Below are 22890 nucleotides of genomic sequence, written 5' to 3' on the forward strand. Positions count from 1 at the left end.
GATGGGTTAGAAAATATGCTGATGACACAAAGGTTGTGGGTGTTGTGGATAATATGGAGGGCTGTCAGAGGTTACAGCGGGACAACGATAGGATGCAAAACTGGGCTGAGAAGTGGCAGATGGAGTTCAACCCAGATAAGTGTGAAGTGGTTCATTTTAGTAGGTCAAATATGATGGCAGAATATATAGTATTCATGGTAAGACTCTTAGCAGTGTGGAGGATCAGAGTCCAAGACTTGCGTTTGAGTCCATAGGACATTCAAAGCTGCTGCACAGGTTGACTCTGTGATTAAGAAGGCATATGGTGGTGCATTGGCCGTCATCAATTGTGAAATTGAGTTTAGGAGCCAAGAGGTAATGCTATAGATACATAGGGCCCTGGTCAGACCCCACTTGGAGTACTGTGCTCAGTTCTGGTTGCCTCACTACAGGAAGGATGTGGAAACCATAGAAAGGGTGCAGAGGAGATTTACAAGGATGTTTCCTGGATTAGGGAGCATGCCTTATGAGAATAGGTTGAGTGAACTCGGCCTTTTCTCCTTGGAGCGACAGAGGATGGGAGGTGACCTGATAGAGATGTACAAGATGACGAGAGGCATTGATCTTGTGGATAGTCAGAGGCTTTTGATGGCTGAAATGGTTAATGTGAGAGGGCGCAATTTTAAGGTGCTTGGATATGTCAGGGGTTTCAGATGTAAGAGGAGATGTCAGGGTTAAGTTTTGTTTACGCAGAGAGTGGTGAGTGTGTGGAATGGGCTATCGGCGACGGTGGTGGAGGCGGATACGATAGGGTCTTTTAAGAGACTCCTGGCTAGGTACATGGAGCATGGAGAAATAGAGGGCTATGGGTAACCCCAGGTAATTTCTAAGGTAAGGACATGTTTGGCACAGCTTTGTGGGCCGAAGGGCCTGTATCGTGCTGTAGGTTTTCTTTGTTTCTGTTTCTAACTCAACTTTGAGTTCATTTTCCTTGATACTTGGTGGTTTTATCTTCCCAACTTTGAGAATAACAGACATAAGTGTATTTCTGTGCAGTTTCTTTGAAAATTATTTATATCACTGTTGAGATGCTTGTGTTTCCTTGAGAGAACAGGCTCTATCTCCAATAACCCAATGCTGTTTTGCTTCACTGAGGTTGTGTACCCAAAATGAACAATTACTGTGAGCAGATACAAGTTAGGATATTGAGTGATTAATTCCATCAGCTATTACAGAATTGCAGAAATCAGAAATGCTTCCCTGAAAAGCCAAGTTTGTTAAAACCAATATTGTTAAAAGCTGCATCTCAAAGTGGCTGTGGCTTTAATTCAACTATTAGCAAGAGTCTCTTGGTGAAGTTTCTCAATCTTAAGATTAATAAGATTCTTAATAAGATGAGTTTTTTTACATCCTAAGTATGTTTGTGCAAAAGTTTGACGCACCACATGAAAGATTTTCTGGTTAATTGCAAGGTTCACTGGGATATCTTGTAATAATATTTCACAAAAGGAGGCCGGTAGTTAGAACTATCCCATTTTAATCTCGTACTCCTGCTTTCCTCCTCACTCTCTGGTTTAACTTTGAAGTGTTCAACTAGCTTTATAGAGTGTTTCAAGTCAATATGCTTTGTCAACTTTTTTAAAGAGAACTCCTTTCTTGCATAGGTAGTGTTGAACATTGCATTCAGTCCAACTCATTACCCTAACAAGGAAGGTGTTTTCTGATACAAGAACAACAAACATTTTAGAATACTTCACATGCTGGGCAGCACCTGCAGAGAGGAACATTTAATCTTCATAGTCAGTAGCCTTTCATCAGAACTATCATGAGTGTTTTCAGTGCTACTGGTTATAAATTTGGATTTTCTGCACTTGGAAATTCTTACTTTTCCATGATGTTTCCTCAATGTTGCTTTGCAATCATCATACATCTTCATCCTCTGATTGTTGTCTTGAAGAAAAACTGTCCTTCGTTTACTGTATTAAAATAGGTGCAATCTAGAATTTATTTAACTGAATTTATCTGCTTCAGTGCTGCGGTGGAATTTGAACTCTTATAATTCATCAGTCCAGACCTCTATATTAATAGCAAGAGATACAAAAAGTACTTGGTGAGGCAATAATGATTTTCTTTGCTCTCAAAACAGCATTTGCACCAGGGTGTGATGTGGAGGAACCTTATTGAGTTTGAAATGTGGGAGATGCATGTGAGATCAGCTGTAGCAGAAAAGAACTGTGGTAAAAGAAATTACTGAAAAATTACTAAGAAATGTAGGATATTAGTTAAGTCCTTGTGATGTTACTTTTCATAAAGATGTAATCTTTGGAAGGATGAATTAAGAATAACAGAGAAATTGAGCAATTAATGAAATAATGAAACAGTTTGGCAGCAAGAGTTTTTTCCCAGCACTAGTGCAAAAAGACCAAAGAATGTCATGACAAATGGAAACAGTGGTCATGTTTCTTTAGTATTCATGGGCCATCTATTGCTGTTTATTTGCTGAATGAACTTGTAATAATTTTTGTGGAAGTCAAGGTGAATCTAATTTTTATTTCATTCCTCCCCAAATAATCCTGGTGGTTAAGAGATAAGAAATGTGATTGCTTTTCTGAAAGTTCTTGTGGAGTCAATTGTATTGCTTGCACCTGTAGTCTCACTCTTTGTCCTGATTTGATTTTGAAAAAATGGTATATTGAATTGTTTGCTGTTAGATCAGGTGAAGTATGCAGCTTGGTATCAGGCCTTTTGGTAAAGCCTATATGTTGAGATTCCTTCATTACATTTTTCTTTATAAAATACATCATCAGACGTAAGCAGATATGTGATTTAAAAGCTTGGATAGAGTAGATTATCATAATCTACTTTTGGATATTTTTTCAGTGTGTAATCTGTAATTCATGTCATAATCAATACATCAGGGAAGACAAATTAATGCCCTATATTTCAACATTACTGGTAATTAGATGCTTGAATTACCCAGGAAAACTTTGCAAAAACAGTTGGTCTGGTATTCATGTTGCTCACAAATTGGTTTGTTTTCAATCAGACCAATAGTATAACAAAAAGTTGGACAAAGCACAGCAATGTACTAGAAATGCAGAACATGAGTATGCTATTTTTTAAATCTGGGCAATAATTAAAAGTAAAGCTGTATCAAAAAATATGAAGGTAGAAATGGAAGAATTTTAAACACACGTATTTTAGTGAATATGAAAGTCATTCCTCCTGTTGTGAATTGTTGGTTGTGAATTGTTGGTTTTGGTAGATACTTGATTGCATCATTGGGGTGGAGTTAATTGCTTTTTTCAAAAGATTGGGGAATCTGCTTGTACTTTGTATTGAGTGCTTAATCTTGTTGAAGCATGCAGAGCTTGTGAGAATTCCTCTTGGAATTCAGGAGACATTATGAGAGAACAGAAAAGATTTGAAAATGCATATATGGCTGTTAAGTGGAAAGTACACAAGTTTGTTTAGTTCTAGTTGCATTTAATTCTCAGCTGCTGCTCTCCACCATTCCAACTGCAAACTGGGAAAAGAATTTTTTAAAATTCATTTCAGACATTTACTTCATTGTTACACAATTGTCTAACTGGTGGAATCCTGTGACACTTCTAGATTTAATTTTACCTCACCTAAGCTGATTTTATAAGAACTTCATGTGAATCTGTATTCATAATTTTCAAAATTATGAGCCCATGATCACTAACTCACTTTTTAATTATTTATGTTATTGCATTATTTTTAATCTATTTTTAACTACCTAAAGCTTCAATAGTTCTATTACAACAGTCTTCTGAAAGTGAACTGGCTTTTAGTTGATAATCAAAAATTCTTTCAAATAACTTGGTGAATACGTACTTCCTTAAAATCATAAATGGACTGGTTGACTGCCAACCAATAGCTGCATGCTTGACTTCTCATCATCCCTTTGCATCTCAGTACGTCCGAGTACATTCTGTAACATGAGCATGTGGAGACAGATACATTATATATGTGCCCTCTTAGCCTTAGGCAAGCTGTAGATGATGCATCTACTCTCGTTCCATTTATTAGAAAGGGGTTGATGACCTTCACTGAAAGTAAGTTATTTACTTTGTTAACTTTGTTTTAACTAATATTAATAATTTAATTTACATGAGTAGTTTGTTTAAAATAAATATATTTGCACACACTTAGTGATTCAAGAACAGCTTCTTCCACTCTACCATCCAATTTATAAATGTACATTGAACTCATGAGCACTGCCTCACTTTTTAATTTGTTTTTTCATTATTTTTAATCTAACTTTTATATCTAACTATACACACATACTTACTGTAATTGGTTTACTATTTTTTTCTTTCTATATTATCTTGTATTGCATTGTACTGCTGCTGCTCAGTCAACAAATTTCATAACACATGCCAGAGCTAATAAACCTGATTCTGATTAATGTTTTCTAACACATTGGCTTACACAAGGGGGCATAGTTTTAAGGTGCTTGGAAATAGGTGCAAGGGGGATATCAGAAGTAAGTTTTCCACACAGAGTGATGGATGCGTGGAATGCACTGCCAGCGAAGGTGGTAGAGGCGGATCTTTTTCAGAGACACTTAGAGAAGTACATGGAGCTTAGGAAAATACTGGGCTATGTAGTAGGGAAATTCTAGGCAGCTTCTAGAGTAGGTTACAAGGTTGGCACAACATTGTGAGCTGAAGGGTCTGTAATGTGCTGTAGATTTCTATGTTCTAATTTTAATTGGACTATTCTGTGAATTACTTGTTAAGTATTTAATTACATTTGTCTTTGATCAGTAGAGGAGCTGTCAATAGGTCATCAGGGCAATACATGGACAGGACATTAAATACCTGCACACTGTTATACAGGATGTGGTGCTCTAAGCTCTTAACAATGGCATACTGTTAGTATTCAATTTAATTTAAAGCTTAAATCTCTGATTTAGTCCTTCCTTAGAATTGACTCTGGAGTTCATATTCAGAGCGGAATTTTGTTTACTGACCCACAGGGAAGGTGCAAATATTTGTATCTAATATAACTAAGCCATAATTGATCAAAAATAATATTACTTTTGGCCATCACCTATGCACATACGTGGGACCTTTGAATTTACAGTCGGCCCTCCTTATCCATAGTGGATTGGTTCCAGGACCCCCCCGCGGATACCAAAAAATGCAGATGCTCAAGTCCCTTATTTGGCCTGTCTTAGTGCAGTGGACTTTAGGAACCTGTGAAGCTGGGGACCTTCTTTAACCTGTTTCAGTGTGGTGGACTTTGTGGAGCTCAGGACCTGCCGCTCGCAGCTGCTGCTGAATCCGCAGTATTTCTGTTCCGTTGATGGAAAACGATTACGATTGGAAATAATAAAGCAATAGGAAAGAGGTGAAATGCCACCAGTCATTGGAAGAGCGTTCAGCTACAGTCGGTGAACGATCAGAACAATTTTAAAGGATAAAATGAGAATAATGGAGCATGTGAAAGGCCCTACCCCAATGAAAGCTACAATTATTACTAAGCAATGCAGTGGTTTAATTATTGAAATACATATGTTTCTTAAGTGTTTTATATGCATAGAAAGGTAAAATATATACTATATACTAAGATAAACGTTTGATTAACTGATGCTAAATAATATCGGATGTATCTGTTCCGACTTACTTATAGTACTTAATATAAAGTAAATGCTATGTAAATAGTTGTTATACTGTATTATTTAGGGAATAATGACAAGAAAAAAAAGTCTGTACATGCTCAAACAATAAGTGCTAGAGAGAGAACTTCTGGGTTTTCCCGATCCACGGTTGGTAGAATCCGCGCACGCGAACTTGCAGATAAGGAGGGCCGACTGTACTTATAAGGAAGTCTGCTCACATGTACCAGTGTTCATAAGTTGCGCATTCTTAACCCAGGGACTGCCTGAAATAGTTCTTAATTTTGTTGCAAAGCACATGAAAATTTGTATTTTAAATACATCTTTAGTAATATGTATCTCTTTAATAATCAAAACTAGAAATAATGTCGAAACCCAGTGAAGAAGGGATGCCTGATTTGGTTCACGTGATGCGTACTCTCTCTATGGAGAATATCCCTAATCTTCCCCCAGGAGGAGGCCTTGCAAGCAAGTGAGTATAAAATCTTTTGCATCTATAATGAGAGTCATAAACTTTGCCTTTGAGTGTTACTGTAGTTGTTTTTTGACTGCCCATTGGTTAAATTGAGGAACAAGGCAACTGGTTGTGGCAAACAAAATTATTCAATCTTCTTGCAGTATTTTTCTCAATTATTTCTGAAGTAATTATCTTCAAAATCGCATTGCAGAATAGAAAATACCTCTGAATATATTAGAGTCAAAGCTACACAAAGGAATAAAAGAGGGATACGCAACATTGGCAGTCGATAAGATAGTGAAAACTGTCCTTTTCCAAAAGACAAAAATAGAAAGTGCATTTGCATTGCTAAGATCTTCCATTTCTCTTTGGCTAGAAGATTGAGGCAAAGGACTGGAGTATTTTGTAATATTGTATAGGTTTATTAAAGGGAAAATGATTAAATTTGACAATTATGAATAAATAAATCACTGCCAGGTTTATCAATGTGAGGCAAACTTTTAGAAACAATCATGGAGATGAGCATGAAATGGCAGCGAGAATTTCTAACAGCAAATTGCATTGAAGTAATATGGTTTGAGTCCTGGTCTAGGCCTCATTATCTCTTGCCATACAATATTACCTACTCCTGCCAGCCTTGCCCTTCACTCTAACAGGAACACGCACATTGAGCTTTCACTATCTCACCTTTGTCAAAGATCCCTTTGCCCACAAGCAATTTAATCCAATCAACCTTTACAAGCTCCTGTCACATACTGTCAAAATTTGTATTGTCCCAATTTCAAATTTGAATGTTCGACCATCTCTGTCCATTTCCATAACTATTTTAAAACTACTGGTCCAATGTCATTTCTCCCACTGTCAACTTAGTCACTTATCCTGCCTTATTACCCAGGAGTAGGTGGAGCTTTGCCCTTTCATTTGTTTAGGCCTCTGTATATTAACTGAGGAAACTTTCCTGAACATACTGCACAATCTTCACCCCAGTTAAGCCCTTAATGTAGCAGTTCCAGTCTGTTTGTAAGTTAATATCCCCAACTATCGCAACCTTATTCTTACAGCTCTCCACAATGTCCCCACATACTTGTTCTCCCCAATTCCTGTTGACTAATTCAGAGGTTTAAAGTACAGCCCAAGAAAGGGTTCATTCTGTTCTTAGTTCTCAGCTCCACCTATTAAAGCCTCACCGGATGATCCTTCAGTAATTTCATTGTGATGTTCCAGTTATTCAGAAATGTAACTTCTCCACCATCACCTCTATCTCACTGAAAGCATCAGTACCCTGGAACATCAAGCTGCTAACCTGATCCTCCCTTAGCCATGTTTCTGTAATGGTTATAATACCTTCCTTCTATTAGTTAATGTGTCTCACAATTAGTCAATCAGGAATATTGCTCTTAGACCCTGTCATGCTGCTTCATCTCCTAACTCTCAGACCCACAAATAATTAGGAAGGCTAACAAAATGTTATCATTCATTGCTAGAGTAACTGAATACAAATGTCGAGATATTCTGCCTCAGTTACCTTGGACATTGGTGAGACTACATCTGGTGTATTGTATTGGTCTTTTTTAAAGTAAGCATGTAAATGTATTGGAAACATTTCACAGAAAGTTTCCTGACTGATAACTGGAATGTGATTATTTTATGAAAAAAGGTTGAACAGGCTTGACTTGTATCAGCAGAGGTTTAAAAGAGTGAGGAGCGAATTGATTAATACAAAATTCTTGAGGAATCTTGATATGCTGATGTTGAGCATGTTTCCTCTTGTGAGCAAATCTAGAATGAGGCATGACAATTTTAAAATCAGGGTTGTCCAATTAATGAAAAAATGAGAGGAAATTCTGCTCTGAGGGTTGTGAGTGTTCTGAATTTTAACATTGGATTTAGCAGAGTAGATTCAGCCATACCAGTTTAGGAGTGCATTTGGACTTTAAGAGGGCCCTTGTAGGCTACTGTGGAAGAGGTTAATAAACAAAATTAGAATGTAACATTAGAGATGAAATACTGGAATGGATTAAGGATGTTTACTGGATGAAAAACAGAGCAGAAATAGGTTATTTCCATGGTAAGAGGTTAAGCTGGCCTCACTTGCAGACTTCATGAAGTCTTGCTGCATGAATGGGCAAGCATGTGTCAAATGGGATACAATATGCAAAAGTACTCTGTCATCTGTTTGGGTAAGAAAAGGTAGCTTAAATGTTGAGAGACTGAAAGGATTACTTAGTGGTAGTCCTTCAGATTCAAAGTAGACACACTGTTGTGCAGTTCATCTGTGAACACGGAGGTGGCTCTGCAATCCCAGTCTGGAAGTGCAGAGTCTAGCACAATGGGGGCACTGGAAGTCCATTGTAATAATTGTGGCTGCTGTTCTGTTACGCCGCTCACAGTTTTCCATCACTTTCTGGCAGCGCCTGTCTTCAAAACTGGTGTTGGCTTCATAGCACAGGGCTCACCAGCGGGTTTGTCAGCAGCCGCAGCTTCTAGTTCCCTTGGCTGGATGTCACAGTAGCATAGAGTTTCCTTCACAGCGTCTTTGTAGCGCTTGCGTAGACTACCTTGAGATCTCTTTCTGGTCTCCAGTTCACCATAGAGCAACTGGCGAGGCATACGGTGGTAGTCCATTCTGATGACGTGTCCCACCCACCGCATCTGGGCTCTGATGATCAGGGACTCAGTGCTGGTGGACTCTGCACGATCCAAGACCTCCAGATTGGAGACACGGTCTTGCCAACGAATGCCAAGGATGGAGCGGAGGGCGCGCATGTGAAATTTCTCCAATTGTTTGATGTGTCATAGGTACAGAGTCCAGGTCTCACATCCATATAGGAGAGAAGGGATGACCACAGCTCTGTAGACTTTCAACTTTGTGGAGATGCAGATGTTGTGTTGATTGAGCACTCTGGTACACAGCCTCTCTAGAGCCTGGCTGGGCTTGCTGATCCTGGAGTCAATTTCTTTGTCCAAAGACCCAACACTCGAGATGATGCTTCCCAAGTATTTGAAGCTGTTTACATTTGCCCTGAGGCAAGTCAAGGAGAAGTGCATCAAGCAGAACAAGCCTTGTCTTCATTGACCTGACAAAGGCATTTGACACTGTAAACAGGGAGGCTCTCTGGATCATTCTGAGACATTACAGATGCCCGAGGAAATTCGTAAAAATTATTCAGCTGCTCCATGATGGAATGTCAGGACTGAAAGGATCATTGTTCAGGTTATTAGTATTGCCTGAATGTTTCATGATAAGAATAAAGACATCCTGCTGCAATGATATAGGACCCTTGTGTAACTGTATGTGACATATTATATACAGGTTTGACCTCCCTACATAAAAAAAAAATTGGATTAGAGCAGTGCTGTTAAAAATTAACAGTCCAATTCCAGGCATGGTGTCTACACCCACCTGCACAAGCTGGCGAGCACTGTGAGGTTTTTTGACTTCACCAGTGCGTTCAACACCATCTGCCCTGCTCTGCTGGGTGAGAAGCTGACAATGATGCAGGTGGATGCTTCCCTGGTGTCATGGATTATTGATTACCTGACTGGCAGATCACAGTATGTGTGCTTGCAACACTGGGTGTCAGACAGAGTGGTCAGCAGCACTGGGGCTCCACAGGGGACTGTCCTGTCTCCCTTTCTTTTCATCATCTACACCTCAGACTTCAAGTACTGCACAGTGTCTTGCCATCTTCAGAAGTTTTCTGATGACTCTGCCATAGTTGAATGTATCAGCAAGGGAGATGAGGCGGAGTACAGGGCTAAGGTCGGAAACTTTGTCACATGGTGTGAGTAGAATCATCTGCAGCTTAATGTGAAAAAGACTAAGGAGCTGGTGGTGGACCTGAGGGGGGGCAAAGGCACCGGTGACTCCTGTTTCCATCCAAGGGGTCAGTGTGGACATTGTGGAGGATTACAAATACCTGGGGATACGAATTGACAATAAACTGGTCTGGTCAAAGAACACTGAGGCTGTCTACAAGAAGGGTCAGAGCCGTCTCTACTTCCTGAGGAGACTGAGGTCCTTTAACATCTGCTGGACGATGCTGAGGATGTTTTATGAGTCTGTGGTGGCCAGTGCTATCATGTTTGCTGTTGTGTGCTGGGGCAGCAGGCTGAGGGTAGCAGACACCAACAGAATCAACAAACTCATTCGTAAGGCTAGTGATGTTGTGGGGGTGGAACTGGACTCTCTGACGGTGGTGTCTGAAAAGAGGATGCTGTCCAAGTTGCATGCCATCTTGGACAATGTCTCCCATCCACTCCATAATGTACTGGTTAGGCATAGGAGTACGTTCAGCCAGAGACTCATTCCACCAAAATGCTACACTGAGCGTCATAGGAAGTCATTCCTGCCTGTGGCCATCAAACTTTACAACTCCTCCCTCAGAGTGTCAGACACCCTGAGCCAATAGGCTGGTCCTGGACTTATTTCCACTTGGAATAATTTACTTATTATTTAATTATTTATGGTTTTATATTGCTTTATTTCTACACTATTCTTGGTTGGTGTGACTGTAACAAAACCCAATTTCCCTTGGGATCAGTAAAGTATGTATGTCTGTCTTAATAAAAGTTTGTTCTGGGATGGGAAAATTAAACAACTGGTGTATACTCTCTAGTGTTTGGAAGAATGACAGATAATCTCTTTGAAATACATACAGTTCTTTTGGGGATGGTCAGGTTAGATGTGAAGTTGATGTTTCCTCCAGCTGGTATGTTCATACTAAGTTCAAATCTCAAGCATGGTCAATCTGGACATAGATGAGATGTACTTTGTTCACCGAGCTATAGTGGATTCTGCAGATGAGAGGCTCATGATGTCTTAGTCAACTTTATATTCAAGAATGAGATAATAACATCTTTAGCTTTTAAATGATGAAAGGTATGAGGAGCCTCATGGCCTACTTTGGCTTTTTTACCCATATGTTCTTCAATTTTAATCTTTTTCTCCTCAGATTGTTACAATAAACTTCTCCCGTCTTCCAGGTGTATGCTTTTAAGTTTATGGAGAATTTTGTAACTAGGATTGAGGTTGCCTGCCATTTTGTGGCCTGCTGGGCCATTTTGTTTAATACTTTGTCCCAGCTGGTCTGGTTTCTCTCAAGTATCCTGTAGTTGCTTTGCCATGCTTATGTTTATGACATCATATTCTTTGTCCATTGAATTCCCCTTCTCACTCAAGTCCTCCACATGATCAATGTCAGCTGATATTGATAACATACTTTCATCTTAAGTATTGTATTATTTCCATTATTTCCACTATTAATTCCATTGTTCTTAACCCTATCGGGGATATAGATCTGATGACTGATGAGTCGCAAGGGGCAAATCATTTTCTGTGTCATATGTAATGCGGTCAAGTCTGTTTCACACAGAAGTGAAGCATCTTATTAAATTCTCAGATACTTGTGCCATTTTCTGTAATATTCATTCTCAGTGGGGAGAAATATCAATCAGTGGAAAATATGTTAAATGAGCTACCAAAAAAGAAACAGCTCATGTTTAACTGTCGACTTCCTTTTATACTAGATATCTTGGCTTAATACCTCTTTGCATTTTGTTATAAGTTTAATTGTTTGTGTTTCCATAATCCTTTTAGGCGCAGTGTGATAGAAGCTGTTTATAATAGACTGAATCCACACAGGGATGATGATGGGGTGAGCTTTATTTTCTTATGCATATACAGTTAATTCACAAAATAGATCCAGAAGTTTATTCTGGATTAGAATGTACGTAAAATGTTGACTGCAATGTTTCCCCTCTCCCCTATTTGATTACATTTTTAATCTAAACATTTGCTTGGCATAAAGTTTCTTATGATAAAGTATTCTGATACATATCCTTAATATGTAGCAAAATAGATAATTTTGGCCAAGATAAATATTTTTGCATAAATTTGCATTTTTGATGAAAAATTAATTTGAAATGTATAAGCACATTCTTATTAATTGGTGAAACTGTAAAATAAAAATATTGGAAGGTATAAAAATTTATAGAAGACATGAAGTGTGAAAAGTCAATCCTTTCAAAATATTTTCAATGAATTATGCTCATCAAGATTAATGAATCTTAAGGAAGGGAAAACTTCTACTTCTGACAGACTGTGAATACTGGTATAGTCTTATATACTCACATCAGCCTAGATGTGTGAAAAAATGTTCTTTTATCTAACATAGAAACTTAGAAAACCTACGGCACAATATAGGCCCTTCGGCCCACAATGCTGTGCTGAACATGTACTTACTTCAGAAATTACCTAGCGTTACCCATAGCCCTCTATTTTTCTAAGCTCCATGTACCTATCCAAGAAACTCTTAAAAGACCCTATCTCTTCCTATAGTACCTTCCTGAAACTTCTCACTTGGCAGAATCTATAAATTAGATTGTTGAATGTTACCAGCTTATTGGCAGTGCTATACTCCCCTTTAAGAATTTTGGTGAAAATTGTTTAAACTTACTTCTAATTTGCATTGGAATTCAGGTAACAGTGTCAAAAGAGTGATCTTAATCTGCCACAACAACTTTAATATGCTACAGCATGTGTAAATCAAAAGGTGCTGGAGGTATTTCAACAGAGTATCTCATTTGTGGAGAGAGAAATGGTCTTCGTGTTTCAGGGATAAGTTCTTTCAGGAGAATTGATGAAAGTTAGAAGGAAAAACTTATTTGGAGTGGTAAAGTCTGAAGTCCATCAGAACTTCACTGCAGAGTTTTTAATCATTCAAACTTTAAAAGAAACTTTTAACTTTTCATTAGTTTTGCTGAAAGAATTATTAACTAAATTATTAACTGCATTTCTTTCTTCTCAGCTGCTACCTGATCTGCCATGTATATTCAGCAGTGTCTGTTCTATTTTAGATTTTCAGCATTCAAAATGTTTGGTTTCAAGCAGTTAATTGGGCTGCTTAATATTATGCTACCAGAACATACATTTGAACAGTATTTTTTTAAAATAAAGAACTGGATAATAATAAATGCTACTTTTCCAGGCAAAGTAGGAAAGTTTGAACCCCTATCATTTGAAATCAGTTGAATAAATTGACAGGCCTCAGTTTATTTCATTTGCCAAATACATCTGAGAAAGCATTTGTTTACAGAGATTAGGTTCATTTGTCACATGTATATTGAAACTTTTTCAACTACCAAAGCCTAGCATGCTATACTTGTATAGTCAATTTCAGGAAGGTATGCGGTTGGTCTACAATATCCCTCTGTTAAGGGTGCTGCCATTAACTGTATACTTTTACTTTAGACGCTCCCAGCCCAACTTTGGGAAAGTATCTAACATCTGAGTTAGTATGACAGGCTAAATTTAAAGCAGCTGACATAGCAAGCCAGATTTTGGGTTAGTTCACCAATATATGCACTCATGTAAGATGCACTTAATGAATGTCATGTTCTCTTTTTGACCCCTTAAAAAAATTCCAAGAATATCAATATATGCCACATTAAACAATAATTAGAATTCCTAATGCATTTTTTCTACAAATAGTGTACTTTTGTCATTTCTCTAGTTTTGATTGCACTTTGGTTGTATGCAGAATAATTGTCATTAACTGTTTTCAATATGGAAGGCCAAAAGAAAACACACATTTGGGGTGATTTGGTTCTTAAGCTATGAATTAGTAGATGGAACTAGCACCTGTGTGCTTGACTTATAAACACACTATGCTGGAAATCAGGTTGGAGGATCAACACATTATATTCTGTCTGGGTAGTCCAACCTGCTGGCATGAACATTGATCTCTTGAACTTCCAATAATGCAATCCCCCCCATCTCCTTCAGCATTTTCCTCTCTCATTTAATCTCCTTCCTTACCTGCCCATCACGTCTTTCACCAATCAACTTCCCAGCTCTTTACTTCACCATCCCACCCCAGTTTCACCGAGCACCTTGTGTTTCTTTTTCTCCTCCCCCCCCACCTTCTAACTCTGACTCCTCATCATTTTTGTTTCCTTCAGTCCTGATGAAGGGTCTCACCCCGAAACATCAACTATACTCTTTTTCTGTTGATGCTGTCTGACCTGCTGAGTCCCTTCAGCATTTTGTGTGTGCTGCTATGCTGGAAGTATTTATATGAACCAGGTAGCATCTAGGGAGAGAGAAATTAAGCTAATGTTTCAAATTGATGAATGTTTCTCAGAAGTAATGAAAGGTTTGGGAAAAATAATGAACTCTTCAAATCTTGGCCTGAAAATATTGCAACAGGTGTTTGGGCCATTTTCATCAGCTGCTTCCTGATTGACCCAGGAATTCTCTTTTCCCCAACTACCAAATGTCACATGAACAAGTGTAGTAGATGTTCAAAAATGGTTGAATAATGTATTTGCTGCAACTCAGTTAATGAAGCAGTCTACTCAGCATAGAATATAGAACAGTACAGGAACAGGCCCTTTGACCCTTGACATCTTGACATTTGAACTGCACCCGAGGTTTCTGAAAGAGGTAGTGGTAGAAATTGTGGAGGCATTAGTAATGATCTTTCAAGAATTATTGGACTCTGGCATGGCTCCATGGACTGGAAAATTGCAAATGTCACTCCACTCTTTAAGAAAGGAGGGAGGCAGCTAAAAGGAAATTATAGTTAGTCTGACCATAATTATAATTATAGTTAGCCTGACCTTAGTGGTTGGGAAGATGTCGGAGGTTATGGAGTACTTGGTGACACAGGACAAGATAGAACAAAGTCAGCATGGTTTCCTTAAAGGAAAAATCTTGCCTGACGAACCTGTTGGAATTCTTTGAGGAGATTACAAGTAGGATAGATAAAGGGGATGCAGAGGATGTTGTATATTTGGATTTTCAGAAGGCCTTTGCCAAGGTGCCTCACATGAGGCTGCTTACTAAGTGTTACGAGGCCATGGTATTACAGGAAAGTTACTAGCATGGTTAGAGCATTGACTGATTGGTAGGAGGCAGTGAATGGGAATAAAATAATCCTTGTCTGGTTGGCTGCCAGTGACTGGTGGTGTTCCGCCAGGGTTGGGACCTCTTCTTTTTAAGCTGTATATCAGTGATTTAGATGATGGAATAGGTAGCTTTATTGCCAAGCTTGCAGATGATTCGAAGATTGGTAGAGGTGGTGTTGAGGAAATAGGAAAGCTACAGAAGGACTTAGACTGATTAGGAGAATGGGCAAGAGAGTGGTAAATGAAATACAATGTTGGAAAATGCATGGTCATGCACTTTGGTAGAAGAAATAAATGTGCGGACTATTTTCTAAAAGGAGAGAAAATCCAAAAATCTGAAATGCAAAAGGACTTAAGAGTCCTTGTGCAGAACACACTAAAGGTTAACTTGCAGGTAGAGGAAGACAAATGCAATATCAGCATTCATTTCAAAAAGTCTAGAATATAAGAGCAGGGATGTGATGCTGAGGCACTGGTGAGGCCTTGCCTTGAGTATTATGAACAGTTTTGGGTTCCTCATCTGAAAAAAGATGTGCTGACTTTGGAGCGGGTCTAGAGGAGGTTCACAAGAATAATTCTGGGAATGAAAGGGTTATCATGAGAGGAATGTTTGGTGGCTCTGGGTCTGTACTTGCTGGAACTTAGAAGGTTGGGGGGTATGGAATCTCATTGAAATCTTTTGAATGTTGAAAGGTCTAGACAGTAGATGTAGAAAGGATGTTCGCCATGATGTGGGAGTCTATAACAAGAGGGCACAGCCTCAGGATAGAGGGGTGTCCATTTAAAATAGAGATGTGAGGAAATTTTTTTCACCAGGGGTTGGTGAATTTGTGGAATTTGTTACAGGCAGCTGTGGAGACCACGTTGCTGGGTGTATTTAAGGTGGAGAATGATAGGTTCCTAATTGGCCACAGCATGAAAAGTTACAGGGAGAAGGCTGGGAGTGGGGCTGAGGAGGGAAAAGAAAGGATCAACCATGATTGAATGATCAATGTGACTCAATGTGCCAAACGGCCTAATTCTGCTCCTATGTGTTACGGTCTTATGGTGTAATATATGTGCCAGCCACAATAGTTCAAATCAGACCTCTCTGTCTGTACAGGACCCATAGTCCTCCCCTCCCTGTCCTCTAACATGTCTGATTTCACCCCTGGCAGTGTGTCCTAGACATTTGCCATCCTCTATATATAAAAAAAAAGCTTACCCCAAAAACCTCCTTTAAACTTTCTACCTTTCACCTTAAAGCTACAGTTGCAAGAAAAAGTTTGTGAACTCTTTTGCAATAATCTGGTTCTCTGCATTAACACACAAACAATTATACTATTTTTTGTCAATGCTGAGTACACCATCTAAACAGTCACAGTCTAGGTTCCAAAAAGTATGTGAACCTCTGGCATGATGCCTTCTACAAAAGCTATTTGGAGTCAGATGTTCCAGTCAATCTGATGAGATTGGAGGTGTGGATTGTAGAGGGGCCCTGCTCTGTATTCAAAAAATAAAAGACACACAAAGTCAGGTTACTGACAGAGCCTGCTCTTCTCAAAAAGATCTGTTTATGCGCACCATGCCTTGATCCAAACAACTTTTAGAGGACCTTAGAAGAAGAAATGTAGAGATACATCGAGGAAAAAGGCTAAAAAAGAATTTCTAAAGACCTGAGTATTCATCAGTCCACAGTAAGAGAAATTGTCTACAAATAGAGGAAGTTCAGTACTATTGCTCCTTTCCCAAGGACTGGGCATCCTGCAAAGATTTCATCAAGCACAATATGCAATGCTAAAAGAGATGAAAAAGAACCCAAGGGTAACAGGAAAAGACCTGCAGAAATCTCTTGAACTTGCTAAAGTGTCTGTTCATGAGCCCACTATAATAAAAACACTAAACAAAAATGGTGGTCATGGAAGAACACCACAGAGGAAACCACTGCTCTCCAGAAAAAACATTGCTGTATGTCTCAAGTTTGCAAGAGACGACCTGGATGTTCCACAATGTTCCTGGGACAACGTTCTCTGGACAGATGAGACAAAAGTTGAACCCTTTGGCAGAAATGCACACTGCTATGTTTGGAGGAAAAAGGGTACTACACACCAACACTAAAACCTCATCCCAACTGTGAAGTGTTATGATACCGGCCCCCTCCTTTGTGAGAATTGCAAGAGAGAGAGCAAGAGAGAGAGAGACAGGCTGAATGGACACAGGAAATGGAAAGACAGCAACGTGCTGGATACCGCATTCCACTGGGACAAAAGCTGGAGACTGTGGCATTGTTCTCAGGAGACACCTGGGAACTGCAGACGTGCCAACTCGCAGGGACATTGTAAAGCCCTCGGGCAAAGTGGGCTGGTTGAGAGAGAGATTGTATCACCTGCAACCTGATTGACACCTGAGATCCCGTGAGGCAGTATAAAGAAGGGTCTGAAAGAGGACGACCCTCAGACGCACCAAGGAGACACCAAGAAGCACGATAACGCTTCCCGTGGGAACGGGAAGCCATTTTGAAATAAGCCACGTGCGTTAAATTCCGAATGCGGGGTTTGTGGCTGGAACCAACGGAAGATCGCTTTTAACTAACAACGGGGAAGATCGCTCCCCTGATTCCACGGATGTAAACGGCAAGTTTTTCCGTTTTATCTCTCTCTCTCTCCAACACGTGAAACCAAAAGAGAAAAGCCTGCAGACTTCAGAGTGACTCTTTATATTTCCAATTGGACTCAGTATTATACCCTAGACAACGAAAGAGCTTATTTCTGAGTGATTATTAATGTACCTGCGTTTTAGATTGAGTAGTGACGCATGTTATCTGAATGTTTGTATTAACCTTAATTTTTGTGCCCCTTTATTAATAAAACTTTTGAAAATAGTAGCATCCGACTCAGCTGATCCATCTATCTTTGCTGGTAAGTTACCTGGTTACGGGGTTTTCGTAACAGAAGCATGGTGGAAGGAGCATCATGGTTTGGGGCTGCCACAGGGCCTGGACAGCTTGCAATTGTTGAAGGAACAAGATATTTTACAGGAAAATGTCAGGGTAGCGGCCCATCAGCTGAAACTGAACAGAAGGTGGATGATGCAAAAAGACAATGATCCAACACACAAGAGTAAATCAACAACAGAATGGTTTAAAATGAAGAAAATTTATGTTTTGGAATGGCCAAGTCGGAGTCCAGAGCTTAACCCAATCAAGATGCTGTGGCATGACCTGAAGAGAGCTGTTCATGCAAGGTCTCCCAGAAATATGAACTGAACCAGTTTTGTATGGAGGAATAGTTTAAAATTCCTCCTCACTGTTGTGCAAGTCTGATCAGCAGCTACAGGAAACGACATTATTACTGCTAAAGGAGGTTCTACCGGTTATTAAATCCAAGGGTTCACATACTTTTTCATGTATTCAATAAAGACATGAAAAATACAATTGTCTGTTATTAGTTCATACAGATTGTATTTGTCTATTAGTGTGTCTTAACTGAAGATAAGATCACATTCTATGAGTAAGTAATGCAGAAAACCAGGTACAGGCAGCCCCCGGGTTACGTAGGAGTTCCGTTCCTGGATCTGTCTTTAAGTCGTATTTATACATAAGTCGGAACAAGTACATCCGGTATTATTTAGCGTCAGTTAGTCAAACGTTTGTCTTAGTATATAGTATATATTTTACCTTTCTATGCATATAAAACACTTAAGAAACGTATGTATTACAATAGTTAAACCACTGCGTTGCTTAGTAATAATTGTAGCTTTCATCGGGGCAGGGCCTTTCACATGCTCCATTATTCTCACTTTATCCTTTAAAATTGTTCCGATCGTTGACTGACTGTACCCTAATGCTTTTCCAATGACCAATGGCGTTTCACCTCTTTCCAAACATTTTAATATTTCCACTTTATTTTCAATCGCGATCGCTTCCCATCAACGGAACAGAAACACTGTGGGGCGGCGGGTCCCAAGCTCCGCCGGCTTCTGAGGTCCGCGCAGGTTAAATGGGACAAGTGGGGGCTGTACTGGGTTTGGGTACTGTATTTGATCCTCCACAATATTCCGCGTGGGAATTTAAACTGGAAGTGGCAGTTTTTTTTTACGAGGTCGAGTTGCGAGCTCGACATCAACCCGGCACGGATAGTACGGGAGTCACTGGATCGACATCAACTTGGCACGGGAGCAGTCTGTCACTGGATCGAACTCGGGAACATGCGTTCTCGAGCCCGGTGCTGATCTCACTGCGCCACCAGCCGACTGGAACGGGGGGGGGGGGGAAATCAGGGTGAATCTTGCTAAGAAAAATTTAAGCCAAATACAAAGTTACACACTCAACACAATGTCAACGGCAATGACTTAAAATGGCAGGCGGCATCGCGATCGGACTTAAAATGGTGGACGGCATTCTCCTTCCTTGGTTCGTAAGTACAAGTTGTCCGTAAGTCGGATGTTTGTAACTCGGGGACTACCTGTAGTTGCAAAGGGTTCACAAACTTTTTCTTGCAACTGTATATTTAACATTTCTACTCTACAAAAGACTCTTGACCATCCTTTGTCTCTCATAATTTTATATTCTTTGATCAGCTTGCCCCCTGCTTTCCAATCCTCCAGATCAAACAATCTAAATTTGTCCAAACTTTCATTATAGTAAGTACTCTGTAGTCCAAGCAACATCCTGGTGAGCCTCTGTAATCTGGCAACCAGAAGTACACAAAATACTTCAACTGAGGCTGAAGCAATGTTTTATATAGTTTCTGCATAATTTCCTGAGGCCCAACCAATGAAAGCCTCATTGATGCTGCCTTTATCACTTGATCTACTTGTGTTGCACTGTTAGGGAACAATGGATTTGTACCCCATATGCATCTGTATATCAATGCTCCTTGTAAAGATGCCATTTACTGTATTCTTTCCCCTTACATTTGGCCTCAATGTGCAAAACTTCACACTTGGATTAAATTCCATCTCCCTTTTCCCTATCCACATTAGCAACTGAAATATATCCTGCTGTATCCTTTGACAACTTTCTTCGTTATGCACAACTCTTCCAATTTTTGCATCATCTGCAAACTTGCAAGTCGGCCTATCCACATTTTTGTCCCATGTCATTTATATATTGCAAACAAGAGGGTTTCCAATATTGATCCTTGCAGACCATCATTGGTCACCAAACTCCATTCAGAATCACACCTTTCCACTATTACCCTTAATTTTTATGGCCAAGCCTATTTTGAATCCAGTCTACGAACTCTCCATAGATCCCATGTAATAATTTTCTTAGTCAACCCTCCATTAGAGACCAACTACCTTACTGAAGTCCATGTGGACAATAACCACTACCCTGTTCTCATTAATCATCTTCTTAACCTACTTTTTTAAAAGAAAAAAATCAAATCAATTTTGTAAGGTATTACCTGATCCATAAAAAGCCATGCTTTTTTAAACGGGAATAATTCCCATTCATAAGAATGCTGCCCACAAGCTACTTACACTGATAATTTTCAGATTATCATTTGAAATCTTTTTTGCCGAGACTTTAGTACCATTTACTTTGGTGAAGTACTCGTTTATTACCCGCTTTCATAAATAAATTTATTTGTTCCCTCATCAGCTTCACGTCTTCTACATGCTTACTGATTTTAAGCTAGTAGAGAACTTTTGCATTCTTTTCTACATTTGCCCCATTATTTTCACTTTATGTACTAAATTTTTACTTTCCCCTTGAACATCTCAAAGCTTGAGATGGGCAGCGTTTAAAAGAGGTCATCAGCATGGATTAAGTACACATAGAGGGCATTACCGTCCTCAATTGAAAGAAGCGAATGTGCTTTAAAGGGAAAGTAAGTTGCAGAATTCAAGTTGAGGAATACAAAATGAAATTGGTGTATCGACAGATAGTTTGTAAGTAGTATAGTTCCTCACCACAATGCAGTCTAGAATTTAGGACAAAATGTGTGGAATATAGCACCTTATTCAGAAGCAGGTGCAGGAACTGAGAATTCCTTAAAGTTATATTCTTTGGAGCGTAGAAGGTTGATGGGAGACTTGATAGAGGTATTTAAAATTATGAGGGGGATAGATAGAGTTGATGTGGATAGGCATTTTCCATTGAGTGTAGGGGAGATTTAAACAAGAGGACATGAGTTGAGAGTTAGGGGGCAAAAGATTAGGGGTAACACAAGGGGGAACTTCTTTACTCAGAGAGTGGTAGCTGTGTGGAATGAGCTTCCAGTAGATGTGGTAGAGGCAGGTTTGATTTTGTCATTTAAAAAAAATTTGGATAGGTGTATGGACAGGAAAGGAATGGGAGGGTTATGGGCTGAGTGTGGATCGGTGGGATTAGGTGAGAGTAAGTGTTCGGCATGGACTAGAAGGGCCGAGATGACCTGTTTTCGTGCTGTAATTGTTATATGGTTATATCATCATGTTCTTTCCAAGCCTGGATTGATGCATGTTGTTTTCCAATTGAGCAACTTTAGTTCACATCTGATTGCATGCCAGTTAAGTGAAAATTCTTTTTCTAATCCTGGCATTCATCATTTTGATGAGCATAATTTGGCACAAAATGTAAACGTATAATAATTTCACTAGGATTTCCCAAGATTCTTTTACCAAGCACATGCATTTATTAATGTCATCCAGTAGAAATTGCTAAGGAGCCACAGGTGTTATTATGAGTTATGTTGCTTTTAGTGTGTCTACCAGAAACGTCTTGTATGCTTACAGGTAAATGTGCTTCACTAATGTTTTGTTAGCTCTGTACACTTTGCTAAAAATCTTTAATCATGGTTTAATAAGCCAGTAAACAGCTCACAATGATCAAAATTTAATTCCTCATATTTTTAGTACAGTTGCTTAAAAACAATTATAATTATGTTATTAATTAATACATATGGATTGTGTCCAATGAAGATATTTGGGTATTGTTCTTTTATTTCCTCATCAAAATGCAATTGGCCACATCTGCCTTCCCAATAAGTTACAAAAAAAGTTTAAGTATTAGCGTGTATTCACTTATGTTAATTGACTATCGATGTCAAAATGTTTAGAAGAAGCGAGGATGAAACTTCCAAGAAAGAATCCGAATGTTTCAAAAGCAAATAATAAAAAGTTGCACTCTGATCTGTGATGTGCAGATGACTTAGGAAGTTGAATTAAAGATGTTCAGAGTCTTTTGCACTTGCAGTTTAGAGAAAATGGACCTAAATTTTAAAATGAATACAGTATTTTAAAACCCTTGTAATATTTTCCTGAAATGATATAACATTTTAAAATAATATCCATTTAATACTTAAGCCGAAAGTGCAGAATGGCGTGTTTATTTTCTCCTGAGTTTTTGGAGTTATTGTTAGCTGTTTGCCCAAACATTATATAAATATTCTTCAGGTTGCATATGGCTGTAATAATTACTGTGAACTAGTAATTATGCAAATGTGGTACTTGTATCTGCAGGTAATACAAGTATAGCATAATGCAGTTTTAGTTCAGTATTACTGCCATGATGCAGCTGGACTAAACGAGATAGCTCTGAAGACTAATATGATCATCATTGAGAACATGTTCTCATAATGCTATAGTACATAATGAATAACTGTTCTAATCATTGTTATAGTACTGAAACAAATACCATGGTACCTTTTCTAATAGTGCCAGGTCAAATTTCTAAAAGTCCCCCTCCCCGACATTAATAATACAGATCTGCTTCACAGAAGGTAATGAAATGTAATAATATCTGTAATTAGGGCTTTTAATAATTTACTCAGTACAAAAACCTAATGGGTATTTTAGTATCTTTAGAGAAGCTTGTTTATTCATTTATTCACTCTTATTTGCAGTGGAGATAACATGAAAAGAAGCTACATAACCTGTCACTATCAGTGATGGCTCTTTACCAGAGCAATTCCCATTGGACCCTAATTCATTG

The 22890-nt window shown here is 38.9% G+C and overlaps 1 protein-coding gene across 12 annotated transcripts in view; it reads left to right on the plus strand.

Moving 5' to 3' along the window:
• ppm1ba (protein phosphatase, Mg2+/Mn2+ dependent, 1Ba) overlaps positions 1-22890 on the plus strand; it is a 212614-nt gene that overhangs the window by 177625 nt on the left and 12099 nt on the right. For all 12 annotated transcript variants that reach the window (XM_073050662.1, XM_073050660.1, XM_073050659.1 and 9 more), the window contains 2 exons: positions 5987-6098; positions 11683-11740. In XM_073050662.1, the coding sequence (XP_072906763.1) occupies positions 5987-6098; positions 11683-11740 (170 nt within the window). The remainder of the gene's footprint in view (positions 1-5986; positions 6099-11682; positions 11741-22890) is intronic.

The sequence above is a fragment of the Hemitrygon akajei genome, chromosome 7 (assembly GCF_048418815.1).
Source record: "Hemitrygon akajei chromosome 7, sHemAka1.3, whole genome shotgun sequence".
Taxonomy (NCBI): domain Eukaryota; kingdom Metazoa; phylum Chordata; class Chondrichthyes; order Myliobatiformes; family Dasyatidae; genus Hemitrygon; species Hemitrygon akajei.